The 22856-nt window shown below is 36.3% G+C and overlaps 1 protein-coding gene across 1 annotated transcript in view; it reads right to left on the bottom strand.

The window, feature by feature from the left end:
* Positions 1 to 364: 364 nt before the first annotated feature.
* LOC135102803 (TLC domain-containing protein 2-like) overlaps positions 365 to 22856 on the bottom strand; it is a 53079-nt gene continuing 30587 nt past the window's right edge. Inside the window, exons 2-6 of the mRNA XM_064008327.1 lie at positions 12960 to 13042; positions 11544 to 11673; positions 8827 to 9056; positions 8171 to 8262; positions 365 to 7865 (exon numbers count right to left, since the gene is read on the bottom strand). Of these exons, the coding sequence (XP_063864397.1) occupies positions 7749 to 7865; positions 8171 to 8262; positions 8827 to 9056; positions 11544 to 11673; positions 12960 to 13042 (652 nt within the window). The 3' untranslated portion in view covers positions 365 to 7748. The remainder of the gene's footprint in view (positions 7866 to 8170; positions 8263 to 8826; positions 9057 to 11543; positions 11674 to 12959; positions 13043 to 22856) is intronic.

Consider the following 22856-nt stretch of genomic DNA (forward strand, 5'->3'; position numbering starts at 1 on the left):
TTATTGTTTTTGTTTGGTATGATTTCTATTTTCCTTCTTTTTCCTAATTCTTCACTGTTTTCACTTGATATCTTTCCTGCTTTCCTTCTTTTTTCTGATTCTTCTCACATATTACACTGTATCCATCCAAGTGAGCCTCATTGGCATGGACTTGGAATTTGTGATGCAGTGCAACACGAATCATGTCACTGTAACATTACCATGCGTGACCCAAAACAAAACCACCACAAATGTGTTGTACAGTGAGTATTTATCACCACATATACATAATTTAGCTGATCCATGAGAAGCTGCTATTGATAAGTATTTTCTGCTAACTGATGTCAAAATTCCAAGACAGCACAGATGAAAATAAAACTCAAGGCTTTTATCTTACTTTATTACAACATGTGCAAATTGTGAAAATACTTAGGCTTACATTTCAGTAAATGAGACAATTTCATTCAGGCAGTCATACACCTATACAGTGCTAGACACATCACTCACCAGATTCTTGGGTTATCTGAATAATAAGCCACATGGTACTGACCAAGGAAGACAGTGCTACACCTTCCTTGGTAATAGCTGTAGTAAATACTGCACCACATATTGGGACATCATCTGTATACAAGAATCACATAAGGACAACATCTTGTCACTAAGGAACACTTAAGACAACATATATGTACACCAACCAAACACTGCAATGCATTAACTTTCTTACATTTCACTACTAAATCAACAAACTACAAACTGGTACAAAGGAAAATAATTCTTCAGCTATCATTATTCTTTGAAATGACAAACTAGTTTGTGAACAACTTTCATAACATAAACTAAACACTACATTATTTAATTTGCTTCCTTGTGATGATAAACCTGAGGAAAGCAGCATTAAGTGGTATACTTGGGAATGTTTTACAAAAAAAAAAAAAAAATCAGAAATGTGCACACATTACTGATGTAACTCAGGAGACATGTAGGCACACTGCTCCATGCACTGAAATAGAAATCAAGCAGCCTACATGTTGAACTCCATTGTCATTATATGTTAGCTTTAGTCAAGGCATCATAGGGGACACTTTGTTACTCCACTTTTCACTTTATTCTGTTGATGACATTACTTGTAACCACTGGGCAGCAGGTGTGTGACCCAAATAGCTACAGCACCATGTCATGAAGAACAGTTACAGTCAACAGTTTTTAGCTATACCAATAAACATTAGGCACTGTTAATTGATTCATTATATTAGTTAGTTGCTTTTAGCACTCACTGGAAGTTTGATTGTACTTAATTGTCACATTTACTGTGTGACATTATGCTACCATAAAAATTCTGATAAAAATCTGAAATGAGGTAACCCCCATCAGCAGTATATCTATAAGTATAATAGGCAGTGATGTAAATATAAAACATAAAGCTAAATGTGAACCAGGAAAGCACATTATAGAGATGGTGATAAAAGACCTTGAACAATGTTGTCACCAAAATTATTATTACATAGATCAGTCATCTTAATTTTACTCAAAACAGAATGCTAAGTGTGCTACACCAGCACACAATTATGCAGTGAATCACAGAGAAGTTGAGCTTCCTAAACCATGTTGTATTCATCACATAATTTACTGTACAATAATCTTATTGAAAAATAAGATAAAATCACATCAGGCATGCTGTCCACCTCATTAATGTATTAATCCTTGAAATGCTCATGGTCAACAAAACAATAAAAAAGACTAATTATTAAGTATAATTACTACTGAAGGGCATGATGGTGTATTAAACATCATGCATGCCTTGGGTAATGGAATATAACTCTTTAGGGTTCCTGGATTCAATGATCAATACTATACTTGACCAGAAGGCATAACTTTGAGAGCTTGTGAATTATTTGCCCTCCTGATGCTTGCCATGGTTACTGGTCACTTTTCAATCAATTAGAGAAATCACCATTATAATTTTTTTTTTTTTATTATTATTTATTTTATTTTTTTTTAAAGCTCAGAAGTATTCCACAGCAACAGAGTCTATGAACACATACCCCATGAAATAGTGTAGCTTAAGAAGCTTAATCAGCAATATAAAGGCCTTCTAGACATTATAAATAGATCAACAGATTACTCTTTTTTAATTAAATCTGTAAAGTGAGTACCAGTGAAACTTTTCAATAAAGATAAGAAAAATACACACCACAAATATGTTAAGGATCACTATGTTCTGTACATTAATCTATCATAATAATGCTTTGTTCAGGAAACATTCACAAGTTCCATCAGTCATAATACACTCCACTCCCCAAAACAATAATATGTAACAATGCAATACAATTTGAATAAAAAAATGTAAAATTATTTCTCAAAATTAATTGCTCATGTTTATAACACCAGTAGATCATATATCAGCATCTTATGTACAAGTTTAAAATTAAATCTTCAAAATTACAAATATCCATGTTAAAGTCCACTTTACAATGTAAAAGTACAACATATACTGAAATTACAAGTACACTAGAACCTCAGTTCTAGAACTTAATTCATTCCTGAATGTCATTCAAAATCCAAAATGTTTGAAAATCTAAACTATTTTCCCCATTGGAATCAATGTAAAATGGATTAATCCATTCCCAAACATCAGTCTACCCTGTTTTACCAGCATGACACACTACCACAGCCAAGCTGGCTGCTTCACATCTGCTCACAAATTATTTATCCAGAAAGGATGCACTGAATGAATTTAGTGACACAGAACTCATCAGAAGATATGGTTTAGACCATGCAGGTACAGTAAAATCCCTCTCATCCGGCATTCAAGTATCCGGCAGCTTCAAGTATCTGGCACATTTTTCCCCGAGCCTTAAAATCGATAAAAAATCAATGTGTACTCATAAAATCGATTAAAATTCCTGTGCGAGGCATACTTTGTCCCCTCACCACCAGAGCGCACTGCTTCGCGCCACCCGCGGCCCACTGCACTGTGTTTACTCAGTGACTCAGTCCCACTTGTGCATTGTTTATCGCCTGACGCCTTCATCATGCCTAAAGTTGTAGAAAAGAGGAAGTGTGTTGTGCTTACACTTAAGCAGCTGATCAGATCAGCTGCTGATTAAGATCAGCTGATCTTTGTTATGGTAAGATGCGTGAGGATCAGCTGATCTTTGTTATGGTAAGATGCGTGAGTGTAGGGTGGTGATTGTGGACATAATTTCACTTCTATTCAAGTATCCGGCAATATTCAAGTATCCGGCATGTTGGCGGTCTCGTTGATGCCAGATAAGAGGGATTTTACTGTATTTTCTTTGTCACTGATCTAGTGAGGGAAGCCTTACAGGACACAGAAAGGAGCAACCCACTTACAGCAAAAATGAAGGTGATTATAACACTTAGATATCTTGCTGCAGGAAAAGCTACTGGAAAATGCAATTGTGCAGTAGTGATGGTGTTAGGGATCATCAAGAGAGCAACAGGTGGCTCAGGCTTACTCCTGAGTGCCGAAAACTGTTTGTTTACATTGATGCTTTTAAATGGGATCACATTTACTGTACTTCAAAGATTGAATTACAGTCTTGCACTCTGTGTCTCTCCTCCAAATATATAAAAATGAAATAAATATTTATAGAAACTATAAATTACCAATAAACAGTAGCCTTTGCTAAGTCTTTTAATATTTGAAATCAAGTAACTTTGTTCTTGAACTGAATAATGGTGCAGCAACCAAAGCAAAAATGAGTTCAAAATTTTGTTCGAACTGATTTATTTGAAAAGAGAAGCATTCGGTAACTGAGGTTCCACTGTATACAAATATTGTACAACAACAATTGACTGTCAGTTTGCTTTCCCATAATTACATGATTAAAAACAAAAATTAGCACTGGATCACAACAAGTAATCCTTCATCATAACTACTTATTTGGCCATTAATATCAGGATGTGGTCCTAAGGCCAGGTTATATATATCAAATTACCTTATGATAGATGGACTGATGGTTTGGCTAAATACCTAACAATACACAGGCCTGAGACTACTTAGAGTACTTAGCTGGAATGTCTGCATGGACAGGGCAAGCTGATGTGGAGCAGTTGATGGCTGACCTGTTGTGTAATTGTGTCTTACCTTTGAGTGTAATTGTGACTGACTCTCAAGTGTTCCAGAGTCACCCACGCTTGCTGTATGCCTATAAACACTTTTGTTAAGGGATTCAAATCTTGCTCAACCCAGGCCCTTGCTAGATAATCCACTCTTTAAGGTTGGTTTTTAGATTTGAATTGATAACAACACCCATCATCATTTTATCATTATTTTGTTGGAATATATATAAATTCCAGCAACTTAGATAAAAAAAAATTTCTATGATAAGACTGCTGTTAACACCCAGTGGCTCTCTGACTTCCTATCAGCAGTGTGTTATCCTTCAGCCTCAGCCAGTGTTCAGCAGCATAACAGGCTGGTATCAGAAATATATATTTTTACTAATTTGGTTTACAGTTGCAGTACAGTACCACACTTCTAACACTGATGAAACAGCAATTAAATATCCATTGTTTTATAGGAAATCAGTTAGAATATTCTATTGGTCATCTCATGCTTATACCACTAAACACTGCTGCCTTCCTATGCTTCACATTTGTTTTGAGCAGCAAAAAACGTAATATGTGAAACCATAAATTATTAAAATGCACCACAATGGAAAACCAAGCTTTTCAAAAATGTAAATATCTGTTGGTTACAAATAAAAATTTGTGCATTATATTTAGATGTCTTCATTGTTTTACTTTAATATATAGCCTCTCTCATGTCCAAACAAATGAAAATTTAGATTAGCTTCATTGATTCTAATGAGAATACATTACATTTATTCACAAGAATGCATATTCTTACCCTTGTGAATGCTATACAACATAAACATATCAGTTCAAGTAAGTATTTCTGATACAGTGGTCTAATGGTGAACTCAGGACAGGAATGGTGTTCAAACACACTGCTGGACAAGTTGTCTGAATCAATGGAATGCCTGAATAACTGGAGAATGGACATGAAGGGCTTATATATCAATACAACAAAGAACAATCAAATAAGTAACAGGTTTGTGTTGGAATATCCTTCATGTAATTTGAGTGTGTCAATGTACAAGCTGGAATAACTGCATCTGAGGAAATAAACAGCTGACCACAAACATGATTGAGGTCTACTGAACGCCTCAAACATGACTAGATTTTGGTACACTGTTTGTTCATACATCAGTTTAAAAACTATATAATATACTAAAGCACACAATACATGCATATGTACATGGATAGACACATACTCATACATACATAAGACAAAGATTTAAAGAACAAACCCTTTTTTTTTTTTCTAATAACTCAGTTGTTAGCTAAAAAATTGATGCACACAGTACAAACTAAATCTGGATACTTATTGAAGGGGTTACCGAGATAGCTATTGTCAATCAGTCAGTAAACCATGTACAGTCATCTCTTAGCACTGTCAGTGTGTGAATCGCTTGCTGGGAACCGCCTGCTTCGAGGTGCATCCAAAAATAAATCACGCCAATCCCTTCATCACCCTCCTGCCTACTCATACTGCCTGGGATGTGTCCCAGATAGAAATTGAATCAGGCATAGCAGTTCACAACAGGCAATTCACACTCTGCCAACATTAAGTGATGAACATAGAAATGGAGCAGACTGTATATATCATTATCATATTATGAGAAATACAATATAGTATATTCAAACAAATTATATGAGAATTGTAGTAACCTCATGTTACAAATATAGTACTTCACATGAACTTTAATACAAACTTCAACACACAAAACTACCCAAGCTCTTAGAATACACATATACACAAGACTACTGAGTACAAAACATATTTCTCTTCATGCATTAATCAATTTCATTACTTTCTGGAGCCCTACAGTGGTGCTGTCTGCCAATCAACCATCACAACCTTATAAAAAGCTTGCCATCAGGTGGTCAGTGCAGAGCATCTGTGATCCTCCAAGCATTAATATTGAGTATGAATTATAGGCAGTAAGTTCATATATCAAGACAAATCAAAATTAAATGACATGCTTAAAACTTTTTCTGTCAATACCTATTACTATCTTTCCACAGGGATTATTTAGTGTAAAAATATGGCAGACTGATACACCACACCTTTCCCCCAAAAGCATGACCAAAACACAGTTCACATAATAAATTTACAAAAGATGCCTTCCCTGTGTAATGCCAACTTTAAGCCTCATATAGTCTAGATTTGAGGATGAAGGAAGAGAAGCTACAGGTGAATTTAATATGACCATAAAATGAAAAGCTTTACATGTTAGTTAAGGTAAGCAGTGGTATCAAAAGAACTGACACAGCAAAAATATGAAAAAATAATAATAATATAAAATAATACATTCTTCATATAGATACATGAAGTGATACATACTGAATAGATACATAGAATTGGATAAAATGTAATAAATCAATACTAGGATAGGAAGTCTTGAGTTTTTTTTTCAGACATTCTTAAATGTTAATCACAGATAGATTAAAGAAATAAAAAAGATGAAATGTAAAAAAATAAATGAATAAATAAATAAATAATTTAGCTTTACAGCACAACAAAATGAAGGAAATTATCCAGTAACAATTTATATACAAAATTATTTAACCTTTCCACAGCTGCTGAATGACCTGCTTGCAGTATGAAGCAAGAGAAACACACACACACACACACACACACACACACACACACACACACACACACACACACACATCCATATATATGTAGTCCCTCAACATATATTGATAATTTAACAGTTTGAGGTTATACATCCTGAGACATTAACAATGAAGGCATAATATATGTAGAACAGTTTATACATCTTAACACATTGCTTATGAATTTTACTGCCAAAGATACATAATCAACACTGTACTTGGTAATTCATTAGACTGTGACAACTATGTATTATAAGTGAAACATGCAGGTGAATATAGAGTTATGAATGAATTACTCCTTAAAAGCTTTTATATATTAATATTTGTAAATCAGGAACATCTGCATTTTTCACTATTGTCTCTTTTCTACTTAGGTGTTTGTTCATAATTCTGCTTTTATCAATTTTGAAAAAGAACAAGACAATTTCATTTGATTAAAAGTTTGCAAACTGAATGTCTGTGTGTGAATTGAGACACCTGTAGTTCACTAATGTGGTAGCTGAGTACTGCAAGTCAAACACAGACTCATTCAAGGTTACCTCCATACCACAATACTAAATGCTGATAAGAGACCCCAGAGAGTATACATTTTACAGCATTTTACAGCATTTTACTTATCAATATTAAAGAACCATAAAACTCTCATATTGACTTAATGAACCATATTTGTATTCTCAACACAAGGAAATATCAGAGAATTTCCTAAAATATTCTGCCAAGATTCATAGATGATTCTTTATATAACAGTGATGTTCATGATAAGAGCACGAGTTAACATGGTAAGGTAGTATAACTGTGTGAGTCCACATTTGATATTTGAGAATGTAATGAGACTTAACACAAGCAGCAAAAATTGTTACCAACTTCACACACACACACACACACACACACACACACACACACACACACTAAAAACAACTGAAATGCTTGTACATTTATATTTGGTCTACAGAAATCCATCTGACTTTTATCCTTAACAAAAAATAAATTACTTTGTGGCTCATTCTTAAACACCTATACAAATTAGGACTAGCTAAGTATGCACACTCTCCTCCCAACTAGCTGAGGTGGAGATTTGTGCCATTCTGTAACAAGCTGGTGGATGTCACACTTGTGCTTCCAATACCTGCACTCACTTCATCATCATCATGAAGAATCTTCCTATGAAGTGAACTCTGCCAAAAAGACATGGAGTTACTACACTGTTTTCTATAGCTTCTTTATAAGATTAAATGGACTGGGAGAGTTTTAGAGTATAATTCTATTAAAAGCCACTAACAGGGAAAGGAGCAAGTACTAGTTCAAATATTTCACTGCCCCTCCCCATCCCCACTTGGGTAAAATTACTTACTCTTACACATAATGAGCACTCGCTGTCATTACCAGTTAAAGAAGTTAAAAATATACATCACTCCAATATTAAAATTGTCTGATTGCCTTCTGTCACTTATCATAAATGTAGACTGTAATCTTTACTTACCCCTTTTGAATCTTTGTGCTTCTTTTTTGAGAAATCCACAATACAGATTCGGAAGAAGAGGATGATGTTCATGAGCATGATGATCGCCAGGCCTGCAATATACCAGTGCATCAGTAAGATGACTAAGCACTATAAGGGATTCAGCAATACAATAGCCCTGGTTCTGGCCTACTTAGTTCAAACAAATTTGCCACTTAAGAAGTACTTCCTGGATGGCACATCACAATGGCAACACACACACACACACACACACACACACACACACACACACACACACACACACACACACACACACACACACACACACAAAAAAAAAAAAAAAAAATTCCTTTAAAAGTTTCCTTCACAGCCCATTTGAAGATGACTATCTGGAAATTAAAGTACTTCACAGGTACTGTGTGTAATTGACTTCTGAAGCAAATGCCAATATGTCCTTGAGCCTCATCTATCTCCTTTTCTTGAAAATATATACAAAAACTTATATAATATTCAGAAATACAGTAGATATTTATTTATTCATTCATCTACCAGGAATATAGTTGGGTGGTACACTCATATACAGTGCATTAATGACAACTGGCAAAATTTACACTGAGTCAGTGTTATATTAGGTCCTGATGGGGAACACAGGTAAATTGTAGAACAACACCACATACCAACACTTCCCAAAGTGTACACAGGCAGGGAGAGATCATCCTTGTGGAGCACTATCCAGCGAGTCATCCACCCCAGCACAGCGATCCGGAACACCACAAAAGTGCCAATGTTGAGCATGGAGTTCATGCGGTACTTAGGCTCCTTCTTGCTCACCCCCATCAGGTTGAGGAGCTGCCTTATGTGTAGGAAGATGCTGTTCACCTCCACAAACAATGCCACCACAGCATACCTGGAAACCATCACAGCCATTTTGAAAAGAAGGGTGGAATGCAGAAGTTAGCTCCAGTGATATACCAAAATGATTCCTTAATGCAATATGCAGGATGCAGATGTAGGTCCAATGATACAATAAACTGATTCCTTAATGTAATATGTGTGACACAGATAAAGGTGTAATGATACTCTAAACTCGTTCCTTAATATAACTAGCATGCATAATATACTTGAGAGAACTTAAAATTGATTGCCAAGACAGCCTATTTTACAGACCCATATACTCTTGAAGGAAAGTATATTTCTGTTATGCAAATGCTTTACTGTAAAGATGCTGCATCATTCTCACTCAGCACATGAAGTTTTCCAACAGATTCTTTAAAGTTAGAATTCCAATTCATCCTGAAACTGATTAAAATCCCCATTCTTATTGTTTTTTTTTCAGATACCATTCTTAAATTTTAGGAGACAACAAGAGAGAGAGAGAGAGAGAGAGAGAGAGAGAGAGAGAGAGAGAGAGAGAGAGAGAGAGAGAGAGAGAGAGAGAGAGAGAGAGAGAGAGAGAGAGAGAGAGAGAGAGAGAGAGAGAGAGAGAGAGAGAGAGAGAGAGCATTCATCAAAAAATCACATCAGGCACTGAGCAGAGCCACTGGCGAGCAATGCTGTAACAAGACAGGATGTAACCGTTTCCACACTATCACAGTTGAATAGTTAAGGCATGTAGCCAGGATTCACTCCTACACTTAAGTCAGGCATTCACTCCTCATGTGTAATGCCTGCCTGGCTCAAACTGTCACAAGAGAAGTTAAGAAACTACATATGTAAAGAATTAGGCTACAGTAACATCAGCTCATCATTTCTCTTTAATAGAACAAGATTAACATGACAACATAACTTGTATTTTAATTAACAGTGGAGTTAAAGTACAGAGATGTAAACATCCTAGTATTGGAGAGGAATCAAACCATGTGTGCTCCCTCAAACTAGACACCCTAATTCAGAATGACACAACACCTCCAAACTTGATCCCTACTTCCCTACAATCACTCCACAATTGACAAAGATGTGTAAAAAAAGTTTGAGGAGGTTATGTCCTTCAGTGATTCATATACTGTGTGTGTGTGTGTGTGTGTGTGTGTGTGTGTGTGTGTGTGTGTGTGTGTGTGTGTGTGTGTGTGTGTGTGTGTGTGTCTATATATATATATATATATATATATATATATATATATATATATATATATATATATATATATATATATATATATATATATATATATATATATATATATATTCTGATGATAATGATGAGTTTTATCTCAATAGGTGCGATAATGAAAAAATTTATCATAACAACCGATAAATCGTTAACAATAACCTTATCAGCAATAACTGACAATCAATAACTGGCAATAAGTTTATCGCCTGATAAGGTGATAACCGATAAGTTGATAAATCCAAAATTCCAATACTAACAATAATGATGGTGATATTTACAAAAAATTGATAAATCCAAATCTTTATTTTTATGCTAATCTTAGAAAACTTAGAAAAAGCTTCAAATTCAATGTTTATCCTGTCTCTTCACTAATGAAAAGTACAGTTTTAAGTTAAATAACTACATTTGATTTTGAAAGTTCTAAAAACTAAAATTACTGATTCTCGACAGATTGGAACCAAAAGCATCAGTGATACAGATGAATCAATACCACAGCGAAAATAGTTACCAGATAACCAATAAACATAGCTGGCAGCGACAGCAAAAGAAAATTGATCAAGATAACTGATAAACTGATAATGATAACTTTATCGGCAATAACCGATAATCGATAACTGGTGCTAAATTTATCGCCCGACAACCAATAACCAATAAATTGTTAAATCCAAAATTCCATCACTAGTAATAACAATATTGATATTTTAAATAAAACAGTTGATAAATCCAAGTCTATTTTTTATTTTAGAAAACTATGAAAACTTCTTAGATAAAAATTCAGATTTAATGTGTATCCTGTCTCTTCACTAATGAAAAGTACTGTTTTAAGTAAAATAACTACATTTGATTTTGAAAGTTTAAAACTTCAACATACTCATCTTCCAAAAACTAAAATTATCAATTATCACCAGTTTGAAACCAAAAGTATCTGCAATACCGATGAGTCAATAATGTGGGAAAAATAATTATGAAATGACCGATAACTCAATATCATTATCATGATAAATTATCGCGATGATTTATCACAATAACACCCACCTACACTGATAACTTGATATTGTTATTGTGATAATTTACCACAATAATGCTATGTCTATCTCAGCCCTTAACCTTGAGTGAATATTAGTGGGAAAGATTTACATAATCTAATAACATCTTTCAAATTGTGGCCACAGTAATTATAGTGATTTCTTTTAACAGAATAAATGGAAAGAGTAAATCAGGTTGTGTGTGTGTGTTACAACACTTAGCAGTTATGCAAATATAAAGGTACATTTTGGCCATACTGACCCAACAAACATGGTGCTCCAGACAGCCAGACCAAAGCAGGATATCACACAGGTGTGGTGCACCATCAGCTCATATGAGGAACGCTTGCGGTGCCACAGAGCCATGTCCAGGAAGTCGTGAATGAAATAACCTGTAGAAATAAATACAACAGTACAATATTATACTTGCAGGACAAAACCCATATGTTTCCCATAAGCATGAATATTATTTTACTGCTTGCAGCAATAAGAACATGCATAAGCTTACAAAAAGCTGAGCTTTAATTGTAATTATTTTGAGAGCTGTGATGAGAATTTTAAATGCTGGTATTTCATGGATCAGAATATTTATGATGAATCAATTTGATATGCTTTTTTTTTTTTCATGCTTGGTTTTACTTGCATTTTCTTTCTCCTTTTTTTTTCATGAGAACTATAAGTAAAGCAGCACATCAGATTAGATAAAAAAAAAAAATTAAGAGAAAATTATTCTCTAACATTATAATTATTCTTTGAAGTCCCAACTGATTTGCCAGCAAGTAAATAACAGCCATTGATGATGAAGATGCTTGAAATCCTGAGCTACATGTACCATACCCTGCATAACAATCCAAGAACATAATTAGCTAGTACTGTAATACTGCAACAAAAGCAAAAATGCAAGTATGAAAATAATGATGACTATGCTACATCATGCTTACCAGCATAAGACATGTCATACAAACTGAAAAAACATTATGGAAATATGATTTTGTACCAAAATAACTTATATATATATATATATATATATATATATATATATATATATATATATATATATATATATATATATATATATATATATATATATATATATATATATATATATATGTGTGTGTGTGTGTGTGTGTGTGTGTGTGTGTAATATCATGTTTTCATTTTTACCACAAAGTATTTACAGCTTTATGCCACATTTGATTAATGAACCTTCAAAAAAAATTTTTTTTTTTTCTAAATGCTGCAAATAAGTAATAAAGAATGCAACAAAAAATATTTCTGCTTCGCATAATTTCATGAAAGGTGCTACACATTCTCACCAATCAGATTTATAAAAGAGCAAACTACCAACAGAAAAATGCAGCTACTGCACTATAGAGTGCTAAGTATTCTGAATAACCACACTAGGAAAAAGAGAGATAATTAAACATTTTGCATGGGAGGTGATATTTGTTGAGACAATCTTTACCATGGTGGGAGGGAATACACCCCTAAGAGAGGGGAGCTGTCATCCTGCCTCCCTGCTAGTCATAACGTTCAAGGAGAGAGAAAAAACATCAGTGCACATCCTACACATTATTACAGGTGTAATGATCTGCACAGGTCATATGAAATTTAAGTTGAAAATACATAAAACAAAATGACACTCCAGTTGTTAGTGCACCTCTAGTACCCAACTTACCTACAGAGAAGGAGACCAGCATGTGGGAGGAGCTCGTGTACGTGTTGATCAAGTCTTCCCCAAGCTTCGGGTGTTCATAGAAACTGTAAGAGGGAATTTGCATTGTAAATATATGCATATAAAGTGAAACGTCAACATAAGACTGCATTATATTGCATTCAAATTTGCTTTCATCACCACAATGTCTACGAACCAAATTCTGAAACACTTTTGCGCCACAGCTCTGCTGCTTTCAAAAGGCTTTAATCTAAATTACACAATTTTATGGGGGTTTCTATGATTCTAGTGACAGTTTAACAAGAATTCTACATTATTAACTTGGCAAAATCATCTGTGGCCTTGGCAAATATTTGTGATGAGATAGATATGCGTATGTTGGCTACACTACACAATATGCAAATCAAGGAGGTGCTATAATTCCTTTTGACACTTTTCGTGCTTCCCAAAAGTGATTTCTGAGAAAAGAATAAAGGAGAATGTGTGTGTGTGTGTGTGTGTGTGTGTGTGTGTGTGTGTGTGTGTGTGTGTGTGTGTGTGTGTGTGTGTGTGTGTGTGTGTGTGTGTGATAAAGCAAACTGAAGGAAGGTATACAAGAGAAACAGGAAAACAGAGAATAGTACAGAAAACAAAAAAGGGCAGTATAGAGGAGAGGTGTAATGTGGCCATTCCCACACATGAAGGTGCCAGTGTTTGCCTACAGAAATTAGACTGACACCTTCTAACCCATCCCGTTCTTACCTGAGAGAGAGAGAGAGAGAGAGAGAGAGAGAGAGAGAGAGAGAGAGAGAGAGAGAGAGAGAGAGAGAGAGAGAGAGAGAGAGAGAGAGAGAGAGAGAGAGAGAGAGAGAGAGAGAAAATAATTCACATTCTTCATTGCCCACTTTGCTTCTCTTAGTTATACAAGATTTATTTGTTTTTATATCATGCTGTTGTATTGTAAATGATTAATTATTTTTTCTTTTTATATCTTGCAGCTGTATTGCAATGGCTTAATTCCTATGTACTTATAGGTAAAATATACTCACTATTATTATTATTATTATTATTATTATTATTATTATTATTATTATTATTATTACTATAATTATTATTATTACTATTTTTACAAATTTTATTAACTCAAACGCTTTCAAACTCGCTTTAAAAAACGAATTAAAATATACGCGGCTGTAGGGGTGTGTGTGTGTGTGTGTGTGTGTGTGTGTGTGTGTGTGTGTGTGTGTGTGTGTGTGTGTGTGTGTGTGTGTGTGTGTGTGTGTGTGTGCCAGACAAGTTGAGTTTATACAAGTCCCAAAACTTTGTGGCAGTGGAGAAAATGGTGAGGGTGAAAGGACATGAAGATAGGTCAGATGGAGTGGGGAGCGTGTGAGCGAGAGAGGTGGGCGACTGGTGGAAGGGGCAGTGTGTAGTGAGGGGGCAGGGAGGGGGCGCAGAAGGTGGAGGCAGACGGGGGCTGAGCCCGGGCTTGGGAGCTTGACTACGTACACAAAGACAAAGAGCTAGCAAACAACGGCTATTTTTGCTACAAGAATCTTTCCTAGAGACAACGAGTGACGACAGTGTTTAGTGTGTGTTCCTGACATACATACATACATACATACATACATACATTAGTATTTGTTTCTTTGGTATAGTTGCGTTTTACCTTCATTTTGTGTGTGAATAATTGATAAGTTTGAGAAGCATTCGTGAAAATAGTCTCTCTCTCTCTCTCTCTCTCTCTCTGCTACTACTACTACCATTACATAACGACCACCACCACCACCACAAATCACTATAAAACTTACACACACACACACACACACACACACTTAGCATGGCGTGACATAAATTCCTTTCCCTGAACTTCATTACTTCCTCCTCCTCCTCCTCCTCCTCCAATCACCCCTTCCAACACTCCCCCACCCCCAAGACCCCCATAATTCCTGAGTGATGAGTTAGAACACCCATACAATGTGCCAGTCCCCCTCCTGCTGCCCCCTTCCCTCCTCTACCAGCTTCCTCATTCCGCTTAAACTGTCACTTCCTGGTATCCAAAAGTGGGCATTTCGTGGCTTGTATAAGAATTCTTAGTAGGGGGTCGAGTCTTTCTGCGGCAATAGAGAAAATACTAGAAAAGAATAAGGAAAAGGACGGAGTGGGGAATGGTTTTGAAGGAAGGAAAATTATAATAAGAAAAAGAAGTGGGAGGGATGGGTGGATGAAAGGAGAGTGAAGTGAATTGAGAGTTTTAGGCGTGATGTGTATGAGTGGGAAAGAGAGGACGTGTCTGGTGGGGATGTGTGTGGACGAAAGGAGAGGTGGAGGAAAATAACGTTTGGGTGGTATGTGGGTGGGTAAGAATGCGGGAAAAGTGTCTGGTGGTGATGTTTGTGGATGAAAGGAGAGGTGGAGGCGAATAACGTTTGGGTGAGGTGTGTGTGTGTGTGTGTGTGTGTGTGGAAAAAGGAAAAGGAGTTGGGAGAGATGTGTGCACGGAAGGGAAGGGAGGAAAAAGGGAAGGAAGGGGAAGATGGGGATAACTGGCGTGTTCTGCATTGATTGTTGGTGTATTACTGTGACTACTGCTGCAGCTGTTGTTGCTGCTGCTGCTGCTGCTATTACTACTACTACTACTACTATTACTCCTACTACTACTACTACTACTGGTACTGCTGTTGTTGTTGTTGTTTTTGTTGTTGTTGTTGCTGCTGCTACTGCTGCTGCTGCTGCTGCTGCTGCTGCTACTATTACTACTACTACTACTAATGTTTTTACAGACAACAATAATAACAACAACAACAACAACAACAACAACAACATTAACAACAACACCCACATAAACATTTCTTTATAATAAAACAAAATAACCATGGTAACTCTCAGACTACAATTCATCTGAAAAGAAAATCATCAAACATCAAAGAAAACAAAAACAATAATAATAAACCAACAAATAAGAAATAACAGAGATAAGAACACGAAAGATTTAAACAAGTGAACAATCAATATTATTACAACGCCCAATTCTTCAGCAAGGTTACGGTAATCTACGCATTCCTTATCTCATTATGTAAGATACGGCGCGTGGTCAAAGCAAGGCCGCTGATTGGCTAACTGGATGAATTTTAAATAGCGTAAAGCCAATAAGATGCCTGTTGAGTAAGGGAATATGGCAGTGATTGGCTGATGGGCCTGAGGTGATGGCAGCCAATGAGAGGATAGTGGTGTGTAGGAGAATGAGGGATAGCTGGCTGGCTATGAGGCTGATGAACGCTAAGTTAATAGGTAAATGTTTACGTAAGATATGAAGAAGTTATAAGAAATCATGAAAATAAAGCTAGTAGAAAACTGGGCGGCTCATTAATTTTTCTACTTACTATTCTATTTTTCTTTCCTTTCTCGACGTTTCTTCCTTTCGTACACTACATAAACTTCCTTCACTTCACCCACCTTTCTTAAAAAAAATAATAATAAATAAATAAACATCTATTGCGCGGGCAAAGTAAGAAGTTAAATTAGTCATTCATATTTTTACTATTTTGTACAACAACAACAACAACAACAACAAAAACAACAACAACAACAACAACACGACGAGCTGGCCGTGTTTCTCCATCTCGGTGGGTTGATAACAGCCCACGTAACCTAATGTTGTCGAGATAATATTCCTTACAATAGGCTATGTACATTTTACAGCAACCTTATCAGTATTAATTCTCTCTCTCTCTCTCTCTCTCTCTCTCTCTCTCTCTCTCTCTCTCTCTCTCTCTCTCTCTCTCTCTCTCTCTCTCTGTGCAGATGTCGCCGGAACACTGCCACACTGCCACCACCACTTCACCTCTTGGCTGATAACACGAATAGGCCTCTCACCCACCACTTGTCTGTCCCCTTCAGCAAACCAAAGTACATAATAAACACTCCACTCTTCCCCTGTTCTGTAACACGGGTGCTCATGTAACTGACACCAGATGACCCACCCTGTACTCGTATAAAAGCCTGTATTTCTTTGCTGAGGATTGATACCTGACGAAAGAAGAGGGGATGGATATTGTAACTCCTCGTTTTAATGCGTTGTTGAATTTGGAAATATAAGGATGCAAGACGGAGTGATTATTTATTTTTTTTTTTTTTTTTTTTCATGTTATGGTTGCGTAGTCTGAAGTCTGTATTTCGTTATCTAATAACTGCGACATTCAACAGATGAAAAAAAAAATATATATATATTCTTTGTAACCTCTCTTATTTACGTATATCTTGTCAAATCTAAATGTCCAAAAATACAAGATGGACTGGTTACTTGTCTTTCATGATACTGCGGTAGACTCTTATAAGTAAAATAACGAAGTAAAAGAATATGTACTAATGGATTATGATTAACGATTAATAAAAGCAAGGAATTGATTTATACTTTTTTCGCAAATTAATTTAAACTTAAACTTAAATATTGCATGGTAAAAAGCACTGTTGGAAATCAAAACAAGGTATATTTTTTCCCCTTTCGTCTTAAAGCGTCGGCTGCCACGTACACTTATATTTAAAACCAAACAGGCGAAGGGAGGGAGGGAGGGAGGGAGGAGAAGAGGAGGGAAGGAGGAAAGAAGGAAGGAAAGAAAGACGGAAGGAAAAAAAAAAGATGAGGCAACATTTGACTTCCTACACATGCAAGGAAGGAAGGAAAGTAGGAAAAAGAAGAAGAAGAAGAAGAAGAAGAAGAAGAAGAAGAAGAAGAAGAAGAAGAAGAAGAAGAAGAAGAAGAAGAAGAAGAAGAAGAAGAGAAAAAAAACATTAGGCAACATGTGGTTTCCAAAATATGCAAGGAAACAAAAAAAAAAAAGCGTTGAGTGTTGTATTTTACAAATACAAAAAAGGAAGGAAGGAAGGAAAGAGGAGATTTGAGACAGCCTGTTGTACGAGTAATGTAACGCAGTGTTGCCAACAAAACAAACAACACGATATTTTCACCTAGTATCAACATATCCTGACTTCAATCGTTCACTTTGAAAGCACCACAACATCCGTCTCCCTGTGGCAACACCAGCGCCTCTGTGCCCTAACTAACCCTGCTGTGCCTATGTACCTGCCAAGCTAAATAATGAGACAGGCAAATAAATAGACAGGCAGAGGTGTGTGTGTGTGTGTGTGTGTGTGTGTGTGTGTGTGTGTGTGTGTGTGTGTGTGTGTGTGTGTGTGTGTGTGTGTGTGTGTGTTTTCCTTGTTTATTTTTCATTTTATTTTCTTGCTTTTTTTTTTTTCTCTCTCTCTCTCTCTTTGCTATGCTTGGAAGCTTTCTGTTGGTATCATGTCGTCTCTCTCTCTCTCTCTCTCTCTCTCTCTCTCTCTCTCTCTCTCTCTCTCTCTCTCTCTCTCTTACTGACCGTCTTTTGTTATACTATCATTATTCTTTCCGTTTATTCTCACTCGCTTTACACCAATAAAAATAAAAATAAACAAATAAATAAATTCCTGATCTCGAGTCAAAAAATTGACAAAAGATAGATAAAATAAATAAATGCAGAAAGAGAAAGACAAATCCTTGTTATTAGTTTTAGTGCACTTTACTTAGAGGTCTCTCTCTCTCTCTCTCTCTCTCTCTCTCTCTCTCTCTCTCTCTCTCTCTCTCTCTCTCTCTTAGAGCGCTACTTCTACATACTCCCGTTAAAGTAAATAAGATAAATAAATAAGTGCAGATATAGAGAGTAACACGGCTAAGGACCAACATATACTACATACTGTAAAGAAAACGTTTACAGTGGAACCTTGGTTCAAGAACTTATTTCGTTCATGAATGCCGTTCGAAATCCGAAATGTTAGAAAACCAAAACTATTTTCCCCATAGGAATCAATGTAAAATGTATTAATCCATTCCCAGACACCAGTCTACCCCGTCTTAGCGGCTTATGACAGATGCTCCCGACAGCCAGATGTCTGCTTCACAACATCTCAAGCTCACATATTATTTATTCAGAAAGAATGTATTGCATGAACTTAGTGACACAGACCTCATCAGAAGGTATTGTTTAGACCGTGCAGGTATTCTCTTTGTCACCGATCTAGTGAGGGAAACCTTACAGAAGGACACAGAAAGGAGCAACCCACTTACCGCCAAAATGAAAGTGATCATAACACTATTGCTGGGAAAAACTACTGAAAAAATCCAGTTGTGCAGTAGTGACGGCGTTGGGGGTCATCAAGAAAGCCACACGTGGCTCGGGATACCTCATGAGCGTCAAAAACTGTTTGTTTACATCGAGGCTTTTCCAACGGGATCACATTTACCTGATTTCAAAGACTGAATTACTGTCTGTCCTTCAAATACATAAAAATTAAGTAAATATTTATATAAACTATAGATTAGTAATAAACGGCAGCTTTTGCTAAATCTTTTCATATCTGAAATCAAATAACTTTGTTCTAAAACCGAATTATGGTACCGCAACCGAAGCAATAAGGAGTTTAAAATTTTGTCCGAAAACCAATTTGTTCGAAAAAGGAGGCGTTCGGTAACGAGTTTCACTGTACTAATGCTAAGCATTCCCCAACATAATACACGTTTTTCTTCAAAATAAGGTAAGAAGAATGAGGAAGAGAAGAAGTGAAGAAAAAAAAAAGGAGAAGGAAAAGAAGAGGAAAAAGGAAAATTTTGAAACAAAAGAAAACAAACAAAAAATAACAATTTAATAATAATAATAATAATAATAATAATAATAATAATAATAATAATAATATGGCGATGAAAGACAAAGAAGAAAAGAAAATAAAAGAAAAAGAAGCAACAGTCCATTCCTTCCATCGCTTCCCAAATATTCCCTTCACATGAACAGTCACACTCACCACTTTTCCATGAACGTGGTGTGTGTGTGTGTGTGTGTGTGTGTGTGTGTGTGTGTGTGTGTGTGTGTGTGTGTGTGTGTGTGTGTGTGTGTGTGTGTGTGTGTGTGTGTGTGTGTGTGTGTGTGTGTGTGTGTGTTGCCATAATGAGTGACAGACCCTCACAGTGCACCCTTGAGAGTACACACACTGCTAACACACAATAAAATGTACGTACTATTAGGAAAAAAATAAATAACTTGGTATAAGGAAAGTATAAAGAAATAAGAAAATAAAATAATAGAAAAAGGAAAACTGGTGAACTATTTTGACAACATAGTAAAACGTTAATATTCATGTAAAAAGAAAAAAACAGTTTTGCGTTTTCATCTCTCAGGCTTATAATAGTTTAGAATTTTCTCAACAGTAATCTTATGAACATGTCAAAACTCAGCCATGGGAGGAGAGAGAGAGAGAGAGAGAGAGAGAGAGAGAGAGAGAGAGAGAGAGAGAGAGAGAGAGAGAGAGAGAGAGAGAGAGAGCATGAAGCAAAACTGCACTGGCTTTCTCTCTCTCTCTCTCTCTCTCTCTCTCTCTCTCTCTCTCTCTCTCTCTCTCTCTCTCTCTCTCTCTCTCTCTCTCTCTCTCTCTCTCTCTCTCTCTTAAAAGTCACTGAACGCAGGATGTCCCGAGGAGAGCCTAAGTGCAGTCGTGTGTGTGTGTGTGTGTGTGTGTGTGTGTGTGTGTGTGTGTGTGTGTGTGTGTGTGTGTGTGTGTGTGTGTGTGTGTGTTGCGCGAGGCTGCATCACGAACACACGGTCACGGGCAGTTGAGAACAGCATCCGGAAGCGGTGTGAAGATAGCTGGGATGGCACATACTCAGAGGCGCTTCTTGTGCAGCAGGACTGTTACAGGAGTGCTGTGGGTGGGCCTCTCCTTGTGTCCTGTTGCTGCATACGGATCTACATCACTCCACACCCACAAATTAATTCTTTCACTTACCAACTAACTGACTGGCTGACTCACTCACTCACTCACTCACTCACTCAATATATATAGCTTTGTAGTTAATTAACTAATTAACTATATTCGTAACTAAATAACTGGCTAAACGACTTATTAGCAAACTCACTGACTAGCTATATGACTGACTTACTGGTAAACTGACTCAGTGGCTCATTAACCAATTAACTAATTAAATGACTCATTAAATTATTAATATACTACCAATCTATCCAATTATCAATGTTGAATAAAATAGCTGACTAATTAATTAACTTGCTAAAAAACGAACTGATCCACTAAGTAAACAACAAATTAAATTAAAGATGGATAAAAATAAATTCACACCCCACTCAGCTTGTGAAAGTCTATCTCCACACAAGGACGCCATGGCGATGACATAAATTCTTGCTCTCTCTTGTTGCTAGTCCATGGACAGCCAGGGTGTGACGACCTCAGTAGTTAAACATAATCATATCTTCTTTCGTCTGTTCGCATTAGGGGTCGCCACAACGGATCATCCTCCTCCAATACGCTCGGTCTTCAACCCCTTCCTCAGTTACACACCCACTAATTGCATGTCTTTCACTGCATTCATAAATCTCCTCTTTGGTCTTCCTCTCTTCCTTTCACCGAGTAAGTCCATTTCTAGTACCCCTTTCCCACACATGTCTCATCCCTTCTTCTGACATACCCGAACCATCTCAGTCTCGCCTCACTTCCCTTGCCCCTAAACTGACGTCACTCCGAGAGCACGTCGCAACATCTTCAACTATTAAATATAATGATACGCTGAACCTAAATGAAGGAAGCAGCCACATTTGCATCTACACTCAGGGATAACTTGGAAATGAAAAGGAAAATCTGATGATACGTACTCGTGTTGGGAAAAAGATAAAGGGATAATTTATTTTTATTTTTTTTTTTAAATAACTCTTGTCGGAGAAAGATAATGATTAAAAAGAAGGTACAGTAAATAATTTATTATTCTTGTAAGAAAACTGTAAAAATATCTTATTAGGAAAAGTTTGGTAAAAAAAAAAAAGCTAAGAATAAAAAAAAAGAAAATTGGCCATTGTTGTTAGGGAAAAAAGTGAAGATATAAATAAGAAAAGACAATGCACGACTTGTTGGGAAATCAAATAAAAAATACTTTTCCTTATGAAAAGTCAATGATAAATAGTAAGAAAAATTTAATACTCTTATTAAGGAAAACTAAGGGTAAAGTAAGAAAAAATAAAAAGGAAAATTAACATTACTTAGAAAACGATCACGGTGTAAAAAGAAAACTTTCAAGTGAACAATTTCATAATTTTGAGCCACTATACTCTAACCTAAGGCGTCTTCTTCAGTTATCATAAGGGCTTAGATTTTTAGCTCCTCGGACCTCCACCCACTTGACCACTGAAGAACAGACCAGCGGAGTTGCTGGCGTGCTGCCCAAGGAAAAAGTGTCCTACCGTTCATTGGCGATGTGTCCTTCACAGAGACCGCGACAGCCTTAACCCCTCGTTCCTTGATGTTTATGGTATTTAGAAGTGAAGAGAGCTGGTCTTCCAGGCCTTGTGATATGTCAGATGAATAAAAGTAAGCATATAGGACCGTATTTTTTTTTTTTTTTTTTCAAAGGAAAGAGACAGGTAGACACATTGGTTATTGTTGTTTATTGGTTGTTATATTTAAAGAGAAGGCATATAGTAATATGCCGTAGTTTGGTTAAGACATTCGGGTCAAAATGATGCCTGACGTTGGCCAAAATTAATATGACTAATAAAACTTGCTGTATGGTAGTGTACATACGGGAATTATGAAATTAAATGTCAAAGCGTCTCTTTGTTGGCATTTTTACAGTTTCCGCGTTTTTGGTGTGTTCCATCTTATGTATCCCTATTTATTATCCCAGTCTGTCTACACAGACTACACGTATTATAATATAACGAAATATGATCTACTATCAGCGATTATGGAGCAAGGAGAAACTGTAATGTAGGAAGCACTTCAAGCAGCTGTTCAGGTCAAACGTCATTCACAAGGGAGGGAGCGAGGTCCCTTGCCCCGGCCCTCAGATTCCGCCATGTCAAGGGAACGTTCTATCCCGTGTATCGC

The sequence above is a fragment of the Scylla paramamosain genome, chromosome 8, assembly GCF_035594125.1.
Source record: "Scylla paramamosain isolate STU-SP2022 chromosome 8, ASM3559412v1, whole genome shotgun sequence".
NCBI classification, from domain to species: Eukaryota; Metazoa; Arthropoda; class Malacostraca; order Decapoda; family Portunidae; genus Scylla; species Scylla paramamosain.